At 42.2% G+C, this 20,561-nt stretch overlaps 2 protein-coding genes and 1 non-coding gene across 4 annotated transcripts; all 3 read right to left on the bottom strand.

Moving 5' to 3' along the window:
- Positions 1-46: 46 nt before the first annotated feature.
- pllp (plasmolipin) lies at positions 47-7,192 on the bottom strand. 2 transcript variants are annotated; one of them, XM_037451280.2, is made up of 5 exons: positions 6,983-7,192; positions 6,673-6,868; positions 2,821-2,994; positions 2,146-2,262; positions 222-1,157 (listed from the first exon to the last, which is right to left on the bottom strand). In XM_037451280.2, exons 2-5 carry the CDS (start codon positions 6,835-6,837, stop codon positions 1,050-1,052), a joined length of 564 nt encoding a protein of 187 aa, XP_037307177.1. In that variant the 5' UTR covers positions 6,838-6,868; positions 6,983-7,192; the 3' UTR covers positions 222-1,049. The 2 variants fall into 2 exon arrangements, with proteins under 2 accessions (XP_037307176.1, XP_037307177.1); XM_037451279.2 differs by having other exon boundaries at positions 47-1,157; positions 6,673-7,191.
- Positions 7,193-9,357: 2,165 nt separating this feature from the next.
- On the bottom strand, positions 9,358-9,440 carry trnal-cag (transfer RNA leucine (anticodon CAG)). Its single transcript has one exon. It is a non-coding gene; the product is annotated as a tRNA-Leu (tRNA).
- Positions 9,441-10,413: 973 nt separating this feature from the next.
- On the bottom strand, positions 10,414-12,190 carry LOC134131262 (protein-glutamine gamma-glutamyltransferase 2-like). The gene is made up of 4 exons (XM_062563150.1): positions 11,993-12,190; positions 11,698-11,858; positions 11,354-11,490; positions 10,414-10,819 (listed from the first exon to the last, which is right to left on the bottom strand). The coding sequence occupies exons 1-4, from the start codon at positions 12,141-12,143 to the stop codon at positions 10,645-10,647; spliced, it is 624 nt and encodes a 207-aa protein (XP_062419134.1). The 5' UTR covers positions 12,144-12,190; the 3' UTR covers positions 10,414-10,644.
- Between the last annotated feature and the right edge of the window lie 8,371 nt (positions 12,191-20,561).

Consider the following 20,561-nt stretch of genomic DNA (forward strand, 5'->3'; position numbering starts at 1 on the left):
AGTTTCATTTGTTAGTAAAGAAATATTTTAAATAAACAGGTATGAGCCTTACATTAATATTACAGAGTGCTTTATTTAAACAAGTGCAGGCTTAAGCTCTATCAGTCAACACATGATTTTACAAGGTTTCAAATTGTTGGTACAAAAAGGCACATGAGCAAAAGTCCTTGAGCGCTGTATCATATAAATCAAGGGAACTGAGATACCTTGCTTTCTTCCACAGCGTTCAGTACAGTATTTGAGACATTAAGAACAACGAATGTCCTGCGTCTTCATAACGTGTGCGATCAAGGGAATACATCTTTCTATTTAGGATCAGTACTTTGGCTTGGTCTATGGAGATCCTAGGGTTTATGGAGGGAAAATCAAAGTTGATACACTAATCACAGTGGTTCTGCACACCTTCTGCACGCCCCAGCTGGAGACGAGCTTTTTATGACATTGTCGTACGGTTGGACTCAGCCGGCCGAACCAATGCAACAACGGCCGCTGTCCAACCAGCTAAACCAGCAACTTCAATGATTACAGATCTTCATGTTTCTCCTTGATAAACCTCACATCTCAGGACCACAAACTGGAGGAAATGTTTAAAACCAAGGTTTTGACAGGCTGTTAAATGTTTTACACTGCATATCTGATCTTTCCACCAATGACCGACCTAGGACACGCTTGAAGCTGTTCATACTTTATTTTGAGGTTATAACGGACGGCATTGTATAAAATATGTTGTACAACGTTTTTATATTTTTTTGAGTGGCACAGTATCATTCAGAGTTTGAACAAACAGCTGTATGTACTCTGCAATCCACGCTTTTATGATTTTCTTTGCACTAAACGCCTCCATAGTTTGGTAACCTGAACCGCAAAAGTGGTAGTTCCACATTCATAAGGATGTCTAAGGTCCTATTATTAATACTGGGGTTGAGGAAAGGTCACATCTCGGGTTACCAGAGTCAGCAGTAATACGTATCAACACGGATGTATCCAAATATCTACAGCATCTTGGGAGGAAGGAAAGCACGAGGAGATCAGCGGCCCAGGTGTGAGTCCTAGGTCGGCACTGTGTTGTTGGCAGCGTTCCCTCCGTCTCCCTTCCAGTCCAGATAGGAGAAGAAAGCACTGGCACCGTACGCAATGGTCACCACAGCACCAAAGAACTGAACAGATGGGCAAAGGGCCAGGGACAAAGACAAGGGAGACATTCAGGGGAATTGAAATGGGGAGAAGACATTCAATTATACCTTTAAAAATGACTTGAGGAAGTAGTCTTTCATATCTGTAATCATCCCAGGTACTACTGCCTACTACGTAGCTGTAAACCAGCATGGACTTCAGCCTTTGGGAAAACATCAGGCGGCATAACCTGTCCCTATCTCTTATGTCAACGGATCGTTTTTTTCTCACCTTTTGGATACCTTGTGAGGCTTCCTTATCCATGGAAATATTGATTTTAATATTTTTTGCCCCGGGCGTCTGGGCCTTTTTTTTGTTAGTTGGTGACAAATCACCACCTCTGTACTGACTTCACCTCTCATGGTCGTCTTGGTTTGCTTTGTTTTTGTGCAGGTAAATTGGATTACAAGGTAAAATGAGAATCCCCCGAAGCTCACATGATTGGGAAAGAAGCTGGCTGAAAGTGCACTTATGATTTTAGTGTTGGCTCTAATTAATATAACTGGGTCAAAACCGACCCTAATAACACAGAGGTCAACATTTCAACCATAGCATTTTTTTTTTTTAAGTAAAAACACCTTGATTCAATAAACAAACTGGTTCTTTCATGCATTTAAAGCCTAAAAGGGGTCGGTGCCAACCCCAAAACAAGAGGAAGGATATCCAAACGTTTCCTGACATGGGTGATCACGCACAAACACAAAGACACACACACACAGTCACACAAACATTCTCCTCCCACGTGATGCCCTATTCTTTGTGATTAAATATTGACTGCAGACGGGCGGAGCCAGTGGCAGCTCTGGTACAAAGGTATGGCTCTAAAAGCATGTTTAATCACACAACATGCTGCAGTCTTGTGAGCAATAAGAAGGCCCCACCTCAGCCACGTCCTATCTCGGAGGTGTGCTCCTTACATATTTAACCAGGTCTTTGTGTGAGAGCCAGCGTTAGTGGTGTCAGGCGTCTTACCGCGGCAGCTGCCATATGATTGTAGAAGAAGGACGAGCGCCAGAGCCGCACGGAGGCCGCGTTGGCCAGGAAGGCGCTCAGATAGAGGACCGCGGCTGCGGCGTGATACACCATCACCTGGCAAAAGTGGAGAAACGTGAGGCGCACTTCTACTGAAAGCTTCTTGCCCTGGTTGTCCCCAAACAGTCTGTGGTCTTCCCCCCCTGGAACAGCTTCGCCTCTTATTCCACTGCCATGGCATTTCCTTTTCATAACCTCTTTCACGGTTAACGTCTTTTCTTCGGATCAAACCTCCAATTGTCCTTGGCAGGTTTGCCTCCGTCTAAATCCATCCACCTCCTGTTTTTGAACTGTATATCAGATGGATTTCATGACCAAATGTCCTAATTTCATGACCGAGGAGACAGCAGAGAGAGTTCCTTATTGGTCAGTGAAAATGACTAATACACACATCTGATGATCATGACAGATGAGCTCTTCTCACCGTTTTGAATTAGGAACGTTTTATTTGAGTTATTTTAAGTCCTCAAAAATATTTGTCATACATATAGATTATTGATTATTCAGCCATGTCTGTTTTCATCTTATGAAGCAAACTGTTGAAGAAAACCCCGGAAAAACCTCCTCAAAGGCTATAGTTCCCTTTTATCTCCCCCTTCCCTCATCCCATCCTACCACCATGGGCCAGGGGACGAAGGTGAGTTTTTGCTGGGCACCATACAGGATCATGAAGAAGAGGATGGTGGTGAGGATCCACAGGGTGACGGCCACAAACATCACCCAGCCGTACGCCGCAAAAATCGTGTAGGGCGCGCTGGCTATCAATGCCCACTGGATGAGCCCCAGAATCTGCAAAGGGGGGGGGAAAAAGAACAGAACAACTGAGAGTGGGTTTAAAGTGCGACAAGCGACCAAAAGGTGCAGACATTAATAGATATTCATATGCATTAACTTGTCAGTGTGCAACATCACATAATGGAGAAGATACCTGCTGTGTTCAGATGGGTGTAAACAGTAAAGCAGAGGCCTTTGGTACAGTAGTACTGACTGTGACAGAAGGAGCTTTCCTCTGCTAGAGTTTGCTCCCTTGATGAAGAATAATCGTGAAAAAAAAACCAATATCATGGGAAACGCTATAGTTGCTGTCACAACCAAATAAGTTCTAAATATTACAAATTTTTAATGAATTGCTTAGAATTTTTTTAATTGGCTGTTGAACTAATGACCAATTCTAATGGCCATCCATCGAATAGTTTTAGAAACAGATTTGACACCAGTCCACCTGCTCCTGGCACCGCAGGAAGAGTCAAAGGATCACTAAAGTGGGAGCCATCCTTTGGAAAATAAGAATGTCTTTACAAAATATGTCCTATCATCTAAATAATGTGAACCTTATCTGTTTTACCAAACCATGCCTCCTAACCCAGTGTCAATGAGACGTATAGTGTGTGATTGATGATGCATTATTGATTGTTTACAGTACATTTATATCTGAATTCCAAGCGTAAAATGCATCACATTGTCTCTTTAAAACAGAGACGTCCCACAGACAAAACACCACACCAGGCTCCTCTCGTTGCCTCCGTGTGCTTCTGTCCCAAAGGAAAGAACGAGTCTATTATGTACGCAGAGATCAAGTTTCCCTTTTTACACACTTGATACACGCACACACATACATACGCACACTCTGATGTTGACCTTTACAAAGCGCTCTGTTCCCAACAGCCTGACTAAAACCGTCAATGTTATCACCAGCGTATCTATTACATGATCAATATCACCACACTGCCCAGCACTAAGTGTTGAAACACAACTTTAATTAAACATGTTTGTATTACTTTGACACTGAATGTTAATTATTGACACAACTCTTTCAATATGAAGCTGAACATTTGTGAAATGATGTCTTCATCTTTTCAGTGTGCGTTTAAATGTCTATCAAGCTGAAGCTAATTCAAGTTTTAATTTATCATGCCGATGAATGCATCAGGCATAGTACTCATCAATACTGAATTAAGAGCTTGGAGTCTGACACGCTGCAGATGAATGAAATAAGTCACGTCGAACTAAAGAGTGGTTTGGTTTCAAAACATTTTCAACACTCAACACCATTTTTTCTGTTACTTCTCTTCATTTTGTTTCTTTTTGGTTGCTGTTGCCTGATGGTGGGTGAGGGAAATGGAAAATCACCATGCCACACACACACACACACACACACACACACACACACACACACGCACGCACGCACGCACACATCATAATAGTTGTATAATTATGGGATTGATGGTATCATTTTCTAGTTTTACCTGTCCATGGTTAGCTTAAGGAGGCTTTAGTTAGTTGAAGGTTCATGAACAGAGTATGTATATACGACGTTTTATACTTCTAAACAGACCAACATCTACAATGGCATCAAAAGCCAATGAAAGACTCACATCGTTGACAAAATAATCATTATAGCTGAGTGAGTGTAACAGGAGGGGACCAGGCCTCAAGGGACAAAGATCTCCTGTCATATACACTCACCGGCCACTTTATTAGGTACACCTGTCCAACTGTTCGTTAACACTTAATTTCTAAGCAGCCAATCACATGGCGGCAACTCAGTGCATTTAGGCATGTAGACATTGTCAAGACAATCTCCTGCATTTCAAACCGAGCATCAGTATGGGGAAGAAAGGTGATTTGAGTGACTTTGAACGTGGCATGATTGTTGGTGCCAGAAGGGCTGGTCTGAGTATTTCAGAAACTGCTAATCTACTGGGATTTTCACGCACAACCATCTCTAGGGTTTACAGAGAATGGTCCGAAAAAGAAAAAACATCCAGTGAGCGGCAGTTCTGTGGGCGGAAATGCCTTGTTGATGCCAGAGGTCAGAGGAGAATGGCCAGACTGGTTCGAGCTGATAGAAGGGCAACAGTGACTCAAATAACCACCCGTTACAACCAAGGTGGGCATAAGAGCATCTCTGAACGCACAGTACGTCGAACTTTGAGGCAGATGGGCTACAGCAGCAGAAGACCACACCGGGTGCCACTCCTTTCAGCTAAGAACAGGAAACTGAGGCTACAATTTGCACAAGCTCATCGAAATTGGACAATAGAAGATTGGAAAAACGTTGCCTGGTCTGATGAGTCTCGATTTCTGCTGCGACATTCGGATGGTAGGGTCAGAATTTGGCGTCTACAACATGAAAGCATGGATCCATCCTGCCTTGTATCAACGGTTCAGGCTGGTGGGGGTGGTGTCATGGTGTGGGGAATATTTTCTTGGCACTCTTTGGGCCCCTTGGTACCAATTGAGCATCGTTGCAACGCCACAGCCTACCTGAGTATTGTTGCTGACCATGTCCATCCCTTTATGACCACAATGTACCCAACTTCTGATGGCTACTTTCAGCAGGATAAAGCGCCATGTCATAAAGCTGGAATCATCTCAGACTGGTTTCTTGAACATGACAATGAGTTCGCTGTACTCAAATGGCCTCCACAATCACCAGATCTCAATCCAATAGAGCATCTTTGGGATGTGGTGGAACGGGAGATTCGCATCATGGATGTGCAGCCGACAAATCTGCGCCAACTGTGTGATGCCATCATGTCAATATGGACCAAACTCCCTGAGGAATGCTTCCAGCACCTTGTTGAATCTATGCCACGAAGAATTGAGGCAGTTCTGAAGGCAAAAGGGGGTCCAACCCGTTACTAGCATGGGGTACCTAATAAAGTGGCCGGTGAGTGTAGATGTGTGAGCAGAGTTCAGTGCAAACACATCGCCGGAGCAGGGAAATGAGTTGGAGCTAAAGCTCATTAGCGTTTCCCTGATAGCCTCTGGGCTCCTTTCAATCTCCTTTCAAACCCTGCTTTAGAGCAAACACGACAACAGGCCCGCAACCTCTCACAAGCACCTTTTATCTCGCAAATGCCGTTTCATTTTATCAAGGGACTCGCTGTCAGCTCCATGCCCATATGCAGACATGACCGAGTGTGCACACCGCCAAGCCAAACAGCAGAAGCTTTGACCACGCCGTCATGTGTTCATACTGCTCATAGACAGACAATGATTGCCATGATTCACCAACGGGAGCTGTTTGGCAAACATTCAAATTCCTGTGACACCCAAAAAAACAAATATTGCAAATCCTCCACCATATTGGTGTTGCTGTCATATGAGCTAACAATGGACTGCTGAATATTTTAGTTGGCTGACGTTGAAATTCAACTTCAGAGCCATAAAAATAAAATACCAGTTGAAGGACAAGCCTGCTGATTTGCTGTACAAATTCTTTCAAATCGACCAGGACTGAAACCACAAGCGATTTGACGCGCTGCTTATATACTAAAAGCCTTATAGGTATTCATGCAGCCTTATTGTGCTTTATTACAAACAAATCAATTAGCCACACACAGGAAGATTTGCTTGAAAGTGCCAAGCCTTTTGAGATCTATGGAGAAAAAAAACTACGTAACTGTACAAAGAAAATCAACAGCCTATACTTTGATTACAGTTTGTGCGTCTGTTACATACTATTTCAGCCATCATGAGGATGGCCTGGATGCTTCGGATGAAGGACATATCCAGCGCGGTGGTGAAGTTGGCGGTCAGCCCTCGGAGTCGGCTGCCCCCCGCCTGAGAGCTCCGGGAGTTGCGGGTGCTGGTTTCTGTGGTAACATTGGACGGGAAGTCTGCCATGATCACGCAGCTCAACTGAAGAAGGGTGTCTCTGAAACAGCAACACCAAAATCAAACTCCTTATGGATGGGATTCAGTCCCCAGATGAGCATCTGCGATGACAAAGATCCCTCCTCCAACAGTTTTTTTCCTCCTCCAAAAATACCTAAATGTTGAGATTCAGTAAGCATTGACTAAATCCATTGATGGCAACAGCAAGACTTCAGATAAAAGTTCAAAACACAAACAAAAAAACCCTAATGTGCACAAAATCATATCAGTCATAAAACGAGTCCTCCAGTGAAACCTCCCGGCTCCGATATCCAACAGTCACTCCCTCCACCTGCACTGACAGGTGTCTAATGGTGCTGGTATGTGAGGCTCTGTACACCTTTCTCTCGCTCTCTCTCTTACTCACTCACTCACTCACTCACACACACACTTACACACACACACACACGCACATACACACAGACATAGTGAGTGTTTCGTCATCCTGCTTTAGTCTCTCCCTCTTTTACCATCTCAATCTCCTCCTAGCACCTCCCAGCCAACATGAGCCAACTGGTTTGAAAACTAGGAGGAGGTGCAACACCCTCTTGTTGTTGATGCGAGGGCCTATTTGTCCTCTGCGTGTTTTACTTACTGTTTTACTAGAGAAAGTGTGCTACTGCCATGAGTTCAATAAATGGCACACAACATGTTAGGATGCTGTAAATTGATGAGCTCAAAATAAAAAATAAATCCTACAATTACCTAGCACCAAACAAGACTTGTGTGTGACGGTGTGTGCATCCCTGTCACTTTTACGAAACACATACTGTGTATTATGTGTCATGAAAAAAAATGACAGTGATACAAATGCGCCACTTACCGTCGTCAAGGTTGGAGATAAAACAGCGTGGATTATTTATTTTAGCGTGAGACATTGGATGTGTGGTGTGAGTGCGTGTGAAAACCTGCAAAAGCGTGTGTGTCACACGGGGGAGCCGTGAGAGATGGCAGCCCTGTGGCTGTGTTGGCTTGACAACAGTCAAACATCAGCAAGTGCAACACGAGACAAAGCAAGACAGCAAATAAGTTACTGAATAGTCCAGCAGAAATATATCAGGAATCAGGAATCAGGAAATATTTATTGCCATTATATGTTAGACATACATGGAGTTTTAATTATGAAAGGAACAATTTTTTGTAACCAGAGTCAGTAAAAGCACGCTAACGCCTGTAAATTAGCCGCACGCTGCTGTAGGCATGACCCGGAAGGACGTCCAATTGTCACTGTTTTTCACGGAGATCAAACATTGGTTAAAGGGTCGCCAAAATGACCATCGATGCTGGCAACATATCCAGGATCCCAATTCTGGCCTTTCACAATAAGATATCCCTATTCAACACCTCCAAATAGCACAAAAAAAGCCTTTTGATGATCCCCCCAGAATCGCCCAATTGTCGCCCGATTGAGTCTTACTACTTTCTCTCATCAAAGTAGCCTACCCGCAGTAGTTAGACATGTAAATATGTATACATATTCATTAGATTTGATAAGGAGCCAAATCCAGATCAACAGTGTTGTTCAAAAAATGTGAACCTGAAATTTTTGTTGTTGAACATTGAAAAATACACTGTATTCTCCCAGTTGATGCCCCGCCCCCTACGCCACATCAGGGTTAAAAGTCTGAAAATGAAAAAAAAAATCCGAACGCAAAAAAAGTTTTTAACCTGAAGAAAAAGTTTTGAATCTGAAAAAAAGTTTTGAATCTGAAAATATAAAATATAATACAGTGAATATCAATAAATAAAGTGAAGAATGAAAAAAAAGAAAATGAAAAAAAAATAATGAAACTGAGTCAAAACATTTTTTTTCGGAATGAACAAAAGTTTTGTTGACCTGGATTTTGCTCCATAATTTGACACGTAGATTCGTTGACAGGTATGAATTCACATCACTCATGTTTCGCGGGCGATCGACAAAAAAACGACCGGAAATAGTGTCAAATTACGTCATGCTAATATTAGCTTCCGCTGTCCGGGTCAGGAGATGGTCACGTTAGCTCACCATGACAGACTCCTGCCAGCTCTCTTTCTACGAGGGACGAGTCACGGAGTGTTTCTGACTCCGCCACTTCAGCCAATCAAATGACAGCAATACGAATCAATTTGCAAATATACTGTGCAAATTTGTTTTTTTAACAGGCAATTGAAATAAATTGCCTTTTGTTAAAAATCGGCTCTTTCCCAAACGTTGGTCGTGACTACTCCCTAGGGGCCATTTGCAAACCTACGCCCTTGGTTCTTGTAGCACTTAAATTGTACTTATAATGGCTCTGATCTCTAACAAGTTGTAAATCGGCTTATTTGATAAAAATAGCAGATTTCTTTCTAGTTTCTTGTTCTTCTGAGTGTGTATCAAATATGGTTGAAATGCACTTATTGTGTGTGGCTTTGAATAAAAGCGTCAGCTAAATGACATGTAATGCAGTGCCAACACGGAAAACAACTAACTAGTTCGACATAAAATTCAACCGACATTGAAAAAAAGTCTGTCAGAAGTGGGATTCGAACCCACGCCTCCAGGGGAGACTGCGACCTGAACGCAGCGCCTTAGACCGCTCGGCCATCCTGACACGTCGAAACTAACTAAAAATGTTAATATATAACCCAAATATTAGTACTCGACTAGTCAGTATTTAGCGTCTTTTCACAAAAGTACAACGGCTGTGATGCTCTCTGCTGGTGTTTTAGCAGTAGATAGCTGTAGCACAACCACCTGCCTTTGGTTGTAGGCTGATCAACCTCCGGTAATTTTCGAAAAAAAAACAAAGCTAGCTAAAAGGGAATATGCCAGAGCTCTTTTTATGTGGTGTACCTATTGATAAGAGTCTGCAACAAGAATGTTATGAATACAGATTTATTTTAGATTCCTTAAAGGTCAATAAGAGTCATTTATGTAGGGATCGGAGATCAGAAACCTTTCCCTCTCTCTCTCTTCACACACATACATAACTGAAGGGGTTGACTATGCCTGTGTCCCTCAGGCCTAGTTGGCTCGTGTGAATTGTCTCAGCAGTGTGACAGCAGAGACTTGTTGGCTTCTGGTGGATCAGGAAATCCGTTTTCACAGAGTTAAGCTCTAGATGAGAGGTGAGATAATGTAACCAAACTAATAAAGGCTTGTTCCTTTGCTGAAGACACGTCTCTTACAGGTACATTCAATTCCTGCCAATGAAGGCAACACATATTGTTCAAACCACTACCAGTGAACTACTAAAATCTATTTGATCTATACTATTTTGAACACCACCTCTTTCATTAGCATTACGAGCCTTGTGTAGAATAACTTTCTGGGTTCAGTTTTCAATTATGTTGCAAAAAGACATCCCATCACCTCATTCCATCATTATTGTTACAGTAAAAAACATCTCTTCAGGTGAAAACTGGTGAAAAGATTTGTCTTTATTGAAAGCATGTGCCATACATCCTAGAACCCACAATTAATATAAATTTTATTAGCATTAGGATAAATTTGTATGAAATAATTGGTTTCTTTGAATAATATTTAGAAAAAAAGGATTAAAATAGTACAATAAGGGAATTAAGAAACAATATGAAAAAACAATTTTTGGAAAATCAGACAAAAACAATGTTTTGTCCTGGTATTTGTAATTTCAATATATAAAGTTAATAAAGATAGACGGAAACTGGGCAAATCAGTTAAAGTATTGAATGAAATTGCACAGAGGAGGAACAAACAAATTTCCTTTTAGTGCCAGCCATAATAAATGTTCTAATCTGACACAGAGAGGTGTGGCTCAGTCACCTTAAAGTTTTTCAATAACATGTAGTAATTATAGGGCGGTATTTCCTGTGGACAACTACGGTGGCGACTCCCTTCACGTCCTTCAGCCTGTTTGATTCAAAGTCCACAATGAGCGTTCTCACCCCAGAACGGATGGGTGAGAACGAGAGCCCGACAGACACCTCCTGGCCCGGTAATATATCACCACTGAAAAGAAGAGAGATAAGGATGAATGCTTTGGTTAATATATTACGGTTTTAATTTGTTGCTTTTGCAAACATTAAAGGTTTTCAAAGTCGTTTCTCAGGGCAGCATGATAATGGAGGCAGTGGCTGCTTAATTGTTTATTTCATTTTGAAAGTTATCATACAACAAGACCCACTGGTTAACAACAGCTAGTTTGGCTAGAAAAACTTGTACTTAACTGCAAAGACACATTTATGAACCATTGTAGTTCTGTAATTTTAACACTGACGTCATCTTTTCATGTTGAATGTTTAAATATTCAAACCAGAAGAAGACTTTGCACATTTGTTACGAGACAGCCGTGTAGAAGAGAAAGGAAAAGACAAAAAAATGCAACAAAAAATCTACAACTTGTAGGAGTAGGCCAGTTTGTTTGAAAGAGTCACATAGAACCATTGTCACTGATTCTAGTGTATGTGATACATACAGTGATGTTATATAATGCCTGCAAATTGTTTGCACATGCGCTGCAGTCAAGGTGATCTCAGTGCTCACCTGACAGGGATCTCAGTGGCCACCAGCAGACCGGCCCCTTCCACGGTGAACACACCACCGACAAGAGGAACTGGGAGGGGATTGGTGAAGGTAAAGAATGCTTTAGCTGTTTCGAATTCAACAGCCTTCCCAGGCACCTGTAAAATAAACAGATGTTTGATCGGGGTAAAAATCCAGACCAAGGGTTCATCTATTCAGGAAAAGTATTCCAAAAGTTCAGAAATCCAGGAAGACATTTTAGTCACAGACCTTTACCTTTCATAGCGGCATCACACAAACATATTAAATGTTATAGATTCTCTAAACCCAACTATGACCTCTGGTTATGTTCAGTGTGTATTCACCTGCACAAGCACCTCAGGCATGCTCAGTGGGATGTTGGCCGTGGTCATGATGGGGTCGCCGTTTCCTGAAGAGTCCAAGAAGGCTCTCACCTTGATCAGATGATGCTCGGACACACAATGAGCGTAGTCGTCGTAGTGCAGACGCAGCACTTCCCTGTGGGCTGAAATCACACACGCAAAATAGTTTCACATGGGAAAATTGTAAAAGTGAGACAGTGAGTGACAAACACAGCATCAAGGTTGTTTTAGTGTGTGTCTGCATCACAGACCTCTTGTGTTTATTTGAGCAACTAACCTTTGTGAGCTGGCACTGTCACATTGATTTTTTGTCTCTTGCACTCCCCGCGGTGGAGAGAACTGTAAGTTGCAGCAGTGACGATTATGGTCAGCTGAGCATGAGCCTCACTGCCTCCTTCATTCTTTACCTGCACACCGAATGGATTCATGATTGACTTAAGATATTGTAACGCACAATGTTCATAGATTCAAATAGAACAGTAACCATTTCTTCCATGCTTTCATTCAGCTACAGTCTGTCAGGCTCTTGTCATCTCCCGCCTTGACTACTGTAACTCTCTCCTGGCAGGTCTCCCTGCTACCGCCATTCGACCACTGCAGCTCATCGAGAATGCAGCAGCTCGACTGGTCTTCAACCTTCCGAAATACTCCCACACCACACCACTTCTCCGTTCTCTTTATTGGTTACCAGTGGCTGCCCGCATCCAGTTCAAAACATTGGCACTGACGTACCATGCTGTGAATGGATCTGGACCAGTTTACATCCAGGACATGGTGAAGTTCTACATCCCAACCCGCACACTCCGATCTGCATCTGCCAAGCTGCTTGTTCCTCCCTCACTGAGAGAAAAGCACTCGGCAAGATTGCGACTCTTCGCTGTCCTGGCTCCCAGATGGTGAAGTGAGCTCTCCGATGACATCAGGACTGCAGAGAGCCTCTACATCTTCCGTTGAAAACTCAAGACACACCTCTTTAGACTCTACCTTGACTAAAACACTAGCAAACCGTAGCACTAACAAATGGTAGCACTTAAATTGTACTTTTAGTGGCACTTTTCTATAACATGTTTTGAAACTGCTTATTTGATGAAAATTGTACTTTCTTTTTACTTGTTCTTCTGAGTTTGTATCTCTATGTGGAAATCCATCTATTGTAAGTCGCTTTGGATAAAAGCGTCAACTAAACGACATGTAATGTAGTTCACTGATACTTATACCCACTCTGAGGACGTGAAAGAAGACATAGGCGGAGCTTGCTCCACTAGATCATCAACATTGAACCAACATGTGTTTTTGTGCCATAGATAACTAAACGTTGTTCCAAAGTGCGGCAATATTAAAGACTACAATGTGTGGTCTTACAGAGACAAAACAGCAGATATTAATGGTGCACATGTGAACGTATGCCTGTTTTTGTGACACTCACTGTATTTATTTGTCTCCATTCATCTTGTTATTGATCTTAAAGTGGGAAGTCTATAACATAGTGGGGCTTAATTTTTTGGTCACAGGGAATTCTTGACTGTCAAGGATGCAATCTAAATGAGGATGAGATATGTTGGGTATTGCACAAAAGTAGAATAAACAAATCCAGGATAAGTGAAAAAGCACCACTTAATCAATCAATCAATACCGTATACCATTTTACATGGTAAAAAACAATTTGCAGATCTCACTTAGACTTTTCAGCAAATATCTAACCATATTCTCAGTCTCAAAACACATTCTGTACTCTAATGCACATGTCATGCATACTGGTAAACACAAGTGGCAAAATATTAAATACAAATAGAGAATACATGTCATTGATTAAACACTCAGAATTGATTTCACTTGTATCAAATGAGGTAACACAACCAATATAAGTAAGTTCAAACAGCAAACAGGTTACACTCTGTTACAATGCAGTACACAGCGGCTTGAAATACACACTGTGCTCATATTTAACCACAAGAATAATATCGCTGGTAAAAACTGGTACAATGGTATAATGTATTTTATTCAGGTGCATCCTGTGGAACTCCTCTTAATTCTCACTGGTCTGTGTCCAGGGAACAAACACGTTTAAAACATAAGGAAACACATGCTGCAAACAATAATCACAATTACTACACAGTTGTCATTGATAAAACACAACGCCTCAAAATGGTTCATACTTGTTTTCAATGATGTAATTAAACCGATTGATTGTTGTGTCTAATGATTGATCGACTGTGTTTGAATATGTATGTACTGTGTTTGTAATTTGAAAGCATTGCTTGATTTTGAACACAGGTTAAATCAGGGGTGGGAAATTATTTTTTCCAGGGGGCCACATGAGAAATAGAAAATATTGTGGGGGGCCAGGCAAAATGCCGGACTAAATTCTCATACTATTAATTATTTCTTTATTAAAGCAGTACATACACAATGCAAAAATATCAATTTGTCACTTTATCTTGCATATGTTTCAAAAGTCCGACATTTTTCCTGGTGAGACTTGGACGGTTGTCTTTTGTGACACCTGCGAGTCGGTCCCATTTCAGACCCAGCGGGTTCATGCAGGCATCTACCTCTGTGAAAAGATCGCTCCCTGTCGTTGTCACTTTCATTGAGCGCAATGCTGCCAGCTTCTCTGTGATATTAAAGTGCTTTATTTCACAGACGAATACGAGCAACTGGGCCGTGTCACGGAGGATGCAGCTCTCGTCCAAAGCCAAGGAGAAAAAGTCAAAACTTGCCACTTCACATTGCAGCTAGGCTCCTTATTTCCCGCAATGTCCTTGATCCTTCTGGTCACGGTTTGCCTGGGAAGCGGGACTTGCCTTTTAGCATTGGTTAAGCTTTTGTTCACTGCTTGCTTCTCGTAATGCCACTCAAATGGAAATCCTTAAATACGGCGATATGTTCTCTGCTAACTAAACACACGGCTTTATCTTTATTGGGCTGGCAGATCCCCTCCGGCTCCGTGGTTGTCTGAACCGGTGTGTGCTACGAGAGCCACTCTGCGAGCATCCGAAATAAAATGGCGTAAATACAAACAACCTGATGACCTCCATGCGTTTCAGGCGCTTCTCTCCTCTTTTTCTGCCTCCATCAAAAGTGCAAAAAGTGCTCTCTACCAATCTAGAATTGATTCCTCATTTTCCAACCCCAAAAAACTATTTTCTATCTTCACTAACCTCCTCGAACCCCCCAGTCCTACTCCCCCCTCCACCCTCCTTCCAGGAGACTTTGTCACCTACTTTACCAAAAAAATAGCTGACATGCGCTCCTCCTTCTCCAACCCACCTCCTTCAAACTATATCCCACAGACTTTGCCTCAATCGCCCTCACTTCCCTGTTTCACACCCCTGTCTCCTAAAAAAGTTCTTACCTTGGTAACCTCTGCCTGTCCCTCCACCTGCCCCCTTGACCCCATTCCATCCCACATTCTACAGTCAATCGCCCCGATCTTCTTCCTTTCCTCACTTGTCTCATTAACAATGCTCTGTTATTTGGCTGTTTTCCCAACACTTTGAAGGAGGCAAGAGTTAACCCACTCCTGAAGAAACCCACCCTCAACCCTTCTGAAGAAAACAACTACAGACCGGTATCCCTCCTTCCCTTCCTGTCCAAAACTATTGAACGAGCCACCTTTAACCAACTCTCCTCCTGTAGAGGCCCTTTGCCTCGCACATTGAGTTCCTCTTGGTTGGGGTTTCGTGTGGATTGTTTTTGACGCGTGACACAGTTCATGAGTCAACCAGTCTTTTTGCTGTCCTTTATTTTGTTCTTCTTTGTATATACATACCATTCCCAATCGTTCACGTTTACCTTTACGTTTCACGCTTCACGTTTACCTTTACGCTTCACGCTTCACGTTTCACGTTTCACGTTTCACGGTCGAAAAACTATTTCCCTTCCAACACCCAACACCTGTGCCCAGTAACCCTTCTGATTATATAGCCATTGCGGCCTAACTGAAACGCCTCCTCTCACCTCCCTAGGGGGTGGGGCTAACAGACAAACAATAACAAAAATGGCTCTTACACACCGGCCCCTAATTGGTTCTGGCGACAGACAAGACAATTTCACATAATTCTATAACATAAGGAGCCATTACCTTTGAAACAAAAAAAACATTTTAAAGTAATCAGTTTCAATTCACTTATCTATACACTTTACAGCATAAACATCATGCTAGTTCAATATTATTTTTTACATATCTGCTGCTTCGCAAAGAAGACAAATCTTTGTCACTGGTCTCTCGATTACACTACTTTTGGTTTGGAGACGAACAGAACGCACAAGTCCTTTCCTATCAGGAAATGTTTGTAGTATCTTTCCAAGTATCCACGATCCACGAGGTGCTGTTGAATCAACAACGACAACTATGTCTCCAGGGAAAAATCCTTTTTTTTCCTCATTCCACTTTTGCCTTTCCTGCAGCAACGGTATATACTCTTGTGTCCATCGTTTCCAAAACAAGTCAGCCAAATACTGAGTTTGTCTCCATCTTCTTTTAATGTACATATCACCTTTCTCGAATAGCCCAGGTGGATAGACTGGGTTTCCTTTCATCAACAGAATGTGGTTTGGTGTTAATGGCTCGAGGTCATTAGGATCATCAGACAATTGTGTAATGGGACGACCATTGAGTATGCATTCCACTTCGCATAGCAAAGTGTGAAATCCTTCATCCTCCAGACATTGCTGATGAAGCACAGTACTTAGAATCCTCCTAACCATACGTATGATGCGCTCCCAAATGCCACCATGATGGGATCCGGCAGGGGGGTTGAAAATCCATTTGATTCCATTCTGTGCCATCGTTTTTTGTACTTTATGGTGGTCTAATGAAGCTAACGCTTCTCTGAGCTCTCTTTCAGCTTCCACAAAGTTAGTTCCATTATCTGATCGCATCACAGAAATTTGTCCTCTTTTTTATATACTTTAGTACAGATGTACTGTCGGTCCAGAATTGTGGCTCTTCCAAAGGAAGCTGCAGCTCTGAACTCAGCATCTTGTCCACCTTAACAGCTACAGTAGCAGCTGTGAGCTCCAAACGAGGGATGGTCACTTGTTTCAGTGGGGCAACCCTTGCCTTTCCAAGTACGAATGCAATATGGACCTGGTTTTTACTGTTTTGCAACCGGATATATGTAACCGTTCCGTATGCACTTTCACTGGCATCAGAGAAGTGATGCAACTGAGCAGATATGACATGGCCAAAGTCTTTAGGTTTAAAGCACCTGCTGACCTTGAAACTTCCCACACTCTCGAGATCTTCCATCCATTTGTTCCATTTCTGTTGAACGCTTTGGGGTATTGAATCATCCCAACCACACTTCAAGCGACACAAGTCCTGCAGAATTATCTTAGCTGGGATTGTGAAAGGTGCTAAGAAACCTAAAGGATCGTAGACAGAACTGATCATGGATAACATCCCACGTCTTGTATGTGGTTGTTCTCGGATGTTAAATTTAAATTTGAAGGCGTCCGTCTCGATGCACCAATGTAGTCCAAGGGCCCGTTCAACTGGCAATTTATCCCTGTCTAGATCCAACTCCTTGAAGTTCTTGGATCTTTGTTCTTCGGAAATCTCTAATAGCACCTCACGGCTATTGCTGATCCACTTTGTGAGATTAAAACCCCCTAACTTGCAGATAGCTGTAATGTTTTTTACCATTTGGATAGCATCTTCTTCAGAAGGCAAACTTTTTAAAAGATCATCCACATAAAAACTTCTTCCTACCGTGTCTATTACTTCTTCTGAGAAGTGAGTTTGATTATCCTCGGCAATCTTCTTTAAAGCATAACATGCACAACTAGGTGAAGATACCGCTCCAAATAAATGAACTGTCATACGGTACTGTACAAGCTCTTGCTCCAGGTTCCCTTCTGGCCACCACAAGAACCTTAAAAAGTCAGAGTGTTCCTCTGCAACTTTAACTTGATGAAACATTGATTGCACATCAGCCATAATTGCTACAGGTTCTTGCCTAAACCGTGTTAACACTCCTAACAATGAGCTTGTCAGGTTTGGTCCTTGTAGGAGCTGACTGTTCAGTGAGACACCTTTAAATTCTGCACCGCAGTCGAACACAACGCGCAAGCTTCCTTTCTGTGGATGGTATACTCCATGGTGAGGGAGAAACCACACTTTCCCATCTGTCCGTTCCAACTGATGCTCTGGAACCTTTTCCGCATATCCTTTATTGATGACATCAGTAAGGAAGGTTGCATATTCTTTGTGAAAACCTTGATTTTTTAGAAGTTTTCTTTTCAGTGAGCTGATGCGTTGTTTAGCAACGGAAAAGTTGTTTGGCATAGTTACATGAGGTGCTTTAAAAGGCAACCTTATGTTGTACTGTCCTTTTTTAAGCTGCACTGAACCCTTCACTATTTCCATGAACTTCCTTTCGTCTACTGACATCTCCTCTTTGTCATTAGAGAAATTTTCACTGAAATCTTGGTTGTACTGCTTCATCAATAGTTCTTCCAATCTGTCAACACCAATCCTATTTACACTAACCGTAGGGTGGCCACTCTCACCCTGCTTTGCACAGTTCCCATTGAGAGGTCCATTAACCACCCAGCCCAATAGAGTTCTTACTGCATATGGTCCCTCTCCTTGACTATTGACTACTTCCCATGGCTCCATTAACTTTGAGGCGTTTGTGCCAATCAACAAATCAACATCTGCGTTAATACGGGGAATATTTACCTCTTTCAAGTAAGTCCACTTTGACAACTGTTCTTCGGATATGATATTTTGTGTCGACACTGGCATTACCTTTTGAGTAAACACACTTGGAAGCTCAAAGAATTGATTGTGAGCAAATTCTGAGATCTCCAAGCCTTCGACAATACAACTTGGAGCAGTACTACTGTGACCCATTGTATGTAGATTAATCCTTGTTTTTCTTCCTTTAATGTTCAGTCTCTCCATTAGACTTTCAGAACAGAAAGTGTCTGTACTTCCTGGGTCCAGGAATGCGTAAGTTTGTATGATTTGGTTTCCTTTCGTACACTTAACATTAACAGGTAGGATTGAAAGGATGCCGTTACTGCCTCCGGCCCCCGTATGACCACAAGTAGAGACAGTTGTGCCACTCCCCGGCCGTTCCTTTGGCTGCTCTTCGCCTTTGCTCATTTCCTTTCTATCAATGTGAAGCACACTGGGATGACTCTGGTGGCAAATATTGCAAGATAAGCGTTTACTACAACTCTTGCTCATATGTCCTAGGTGCAAGCAACCAAAGCAAACTCCCTTTTCTTTCATAAAGTCCAACTTTTCGCGATGGCTTCTTTTCCTCAATTGTGGACAGTTCTCCAATGCGTGTCCACATGTACAGTACAAACAGGAAACATTTGGTGCTGTAGGTGCACTAATTTGCGTTTGAGTTTCAACGCTTTTCTTGTTTACACTTACGGCTGGTTCAGTAGACATAAAGACAGCAGTTGCAAAGCTATTTCTTTTAGACTGAAATCTTTGACTTAGTTTTGTCTTGCTGCTTCCTTTATTTACACCATCTTGAATGTCCTGGATGTTGCCAAAGATAGGATCAGAAATGATTTTGACTTGATACTCAATGAACTTTATAAAGTCTCTAAAACCAGATCTGCGATCTTCTTTTTCTGAGATTTCACATGCAGCTGCTCTCCACTTTTCTCTGAGCTTATATGGAAGTTTCTGCATGATTGCTTTCATGTTGGCTGGCATATTGAGTTCATCCAAATATTGCAACTCCTCCATAGCATTGCAGCATTCTCGTAAACACAATGCATATGCTTGTAGCCCTTTAACGTCTTCTGCCTTAACGGCGGGCCATCCAATGATTTTGTCCACATAGGCAGCTGTGACCTTTACTTCATTTCCAAAATGCCTTCCGAGAAGTTCTTTGGCCATAGCATAACCTTTTTCTGGAGCCATATGCTGGCAACTACGCACCAGATCTCTAGGCTGCCCCCTAGTAAACTGCTCGAGATAATACAAACAGTCTCCTTGGTTTGTTTTAGCTTCGACACAATGTTGAAAAGCTCTAATGAATGATCTGAATTCTAAAGGGTCACCATCAAAAATGGGAATTTCTCTGCGTGGTAAGAATTGAGAGTTCTGTGACTGTACAAGAAGTGCTGTAACTTCATTTTGTCTTTGTAACAGACTGTAGAGATCTCCATTTACTTGAGGATTGCCTTGCAATGATGCTGGTTGCGGATCACCAGATTTGGAATCTGATTGAAGCTTTATTCGATCAAATTCTTGCCACTTGTCCTTTTTCTCAATAGCTGCTGCTTTGTCGTACTTGCCTGCTTCAATTGGGTTTTCCACTTTTAACTGAGCGCTCGCAGGCATTGAGTAATTTTGCGTAAGTTTTTCCTTTTGCACTAGTTTGTATTGTTCAGCATAAGGATTAAGTTTGGTTCCCTTTATGAAGTATGAATCCATGCCATCTGACCGTGTAGTTAAAACACTGCCATGCTTTGAGGTATTCAACACTGCCAACTTTGCTGTAGATGCTGCTAATTCTGTGTCAATTTCAAGTTGTTCCTGTTTTCTCCTTAATTGATCAACCTGCTCCTCCAGAACATGTTTCATCTGTAGCGCTGCAGAACGTGCCATGAGTGCAGCCCTTTCTGCCTCAGTTTGACGCCTTGTGGAGGACGTTGAACCCTTGCTGACCCTAGACACATTACTGGTTCGCTCTGATGTTGGAAGCATTGGATCCAACATTTGAAATGCTGTCCTGAGCCTCCACATTAACCACATCATTATGAATATCGACAATTTTAGTATTGGGGCAACTTTCGTTGCAGACTAACCATTTGTCTATATCATCAATAAAGACCTTGACGCTAAGCATTTTTAATTTATACCACAT

This window comes from Pungitius pungitius, chromosome 6 (genome assembly GCF_949316345.1).
Source record: "Pungitius pungitius chromosome 6, fPunPun2.1, whole genome shotgun sequence".
Taxonomy (NCBI): domain Eukaryota; kingdom Metazoa; phylum Chordata; class Actinopteri; order Perciformes; family Gasterosteidae; genus Pungitius; species Pungitius pungitius.

Bases quoted from the DNA above. Each gene is read 5' to 3' on its own strand.
- LOC134131262 (XM_062563150.1), bottom strand. From the start codon at position 12,143: ATGAATCCATTCGGTGTGCAGGTAAAGAATGAAGGAGGCAGTGAGGCT. The intron at 11,859-11,992 runs GTTAGTTGCTCA...GTGTGATTTCAG, and splicing joins GACAGTGCCAGCTCACAAAG to CCCACAGGGAAGTGCTGCGT. The intron at 10,820-11,353 runs GTGAGCACTGAG...TCTTCTTTTCAG, and splicing joins GCCACTGAGATCCCTGTCAG to TGGTGATATATTACCGGGCC.
- pllp (XM_037451279.2), bottom strand. From the start codon at position 6,837: ATGGCAGACTTCCCGTCCAATGTTACCACAGAAACCAGCACCCGCAAC. The intron at 2,995-6,672 runs GTATGTAACAGA...CCCCCTTTGCAG, and splicing joins TCCTCATGATGGCTGAAATA to ATTCTGGGGCTCATCCAGTG. The intron at 2,263-2,820 runs GTAGGATGGGAT...CACTTTTGCCAG, and splicing joins TCGTCCCCTGGCCCATGGTG to GTGATGGTGTATCACGCCGC.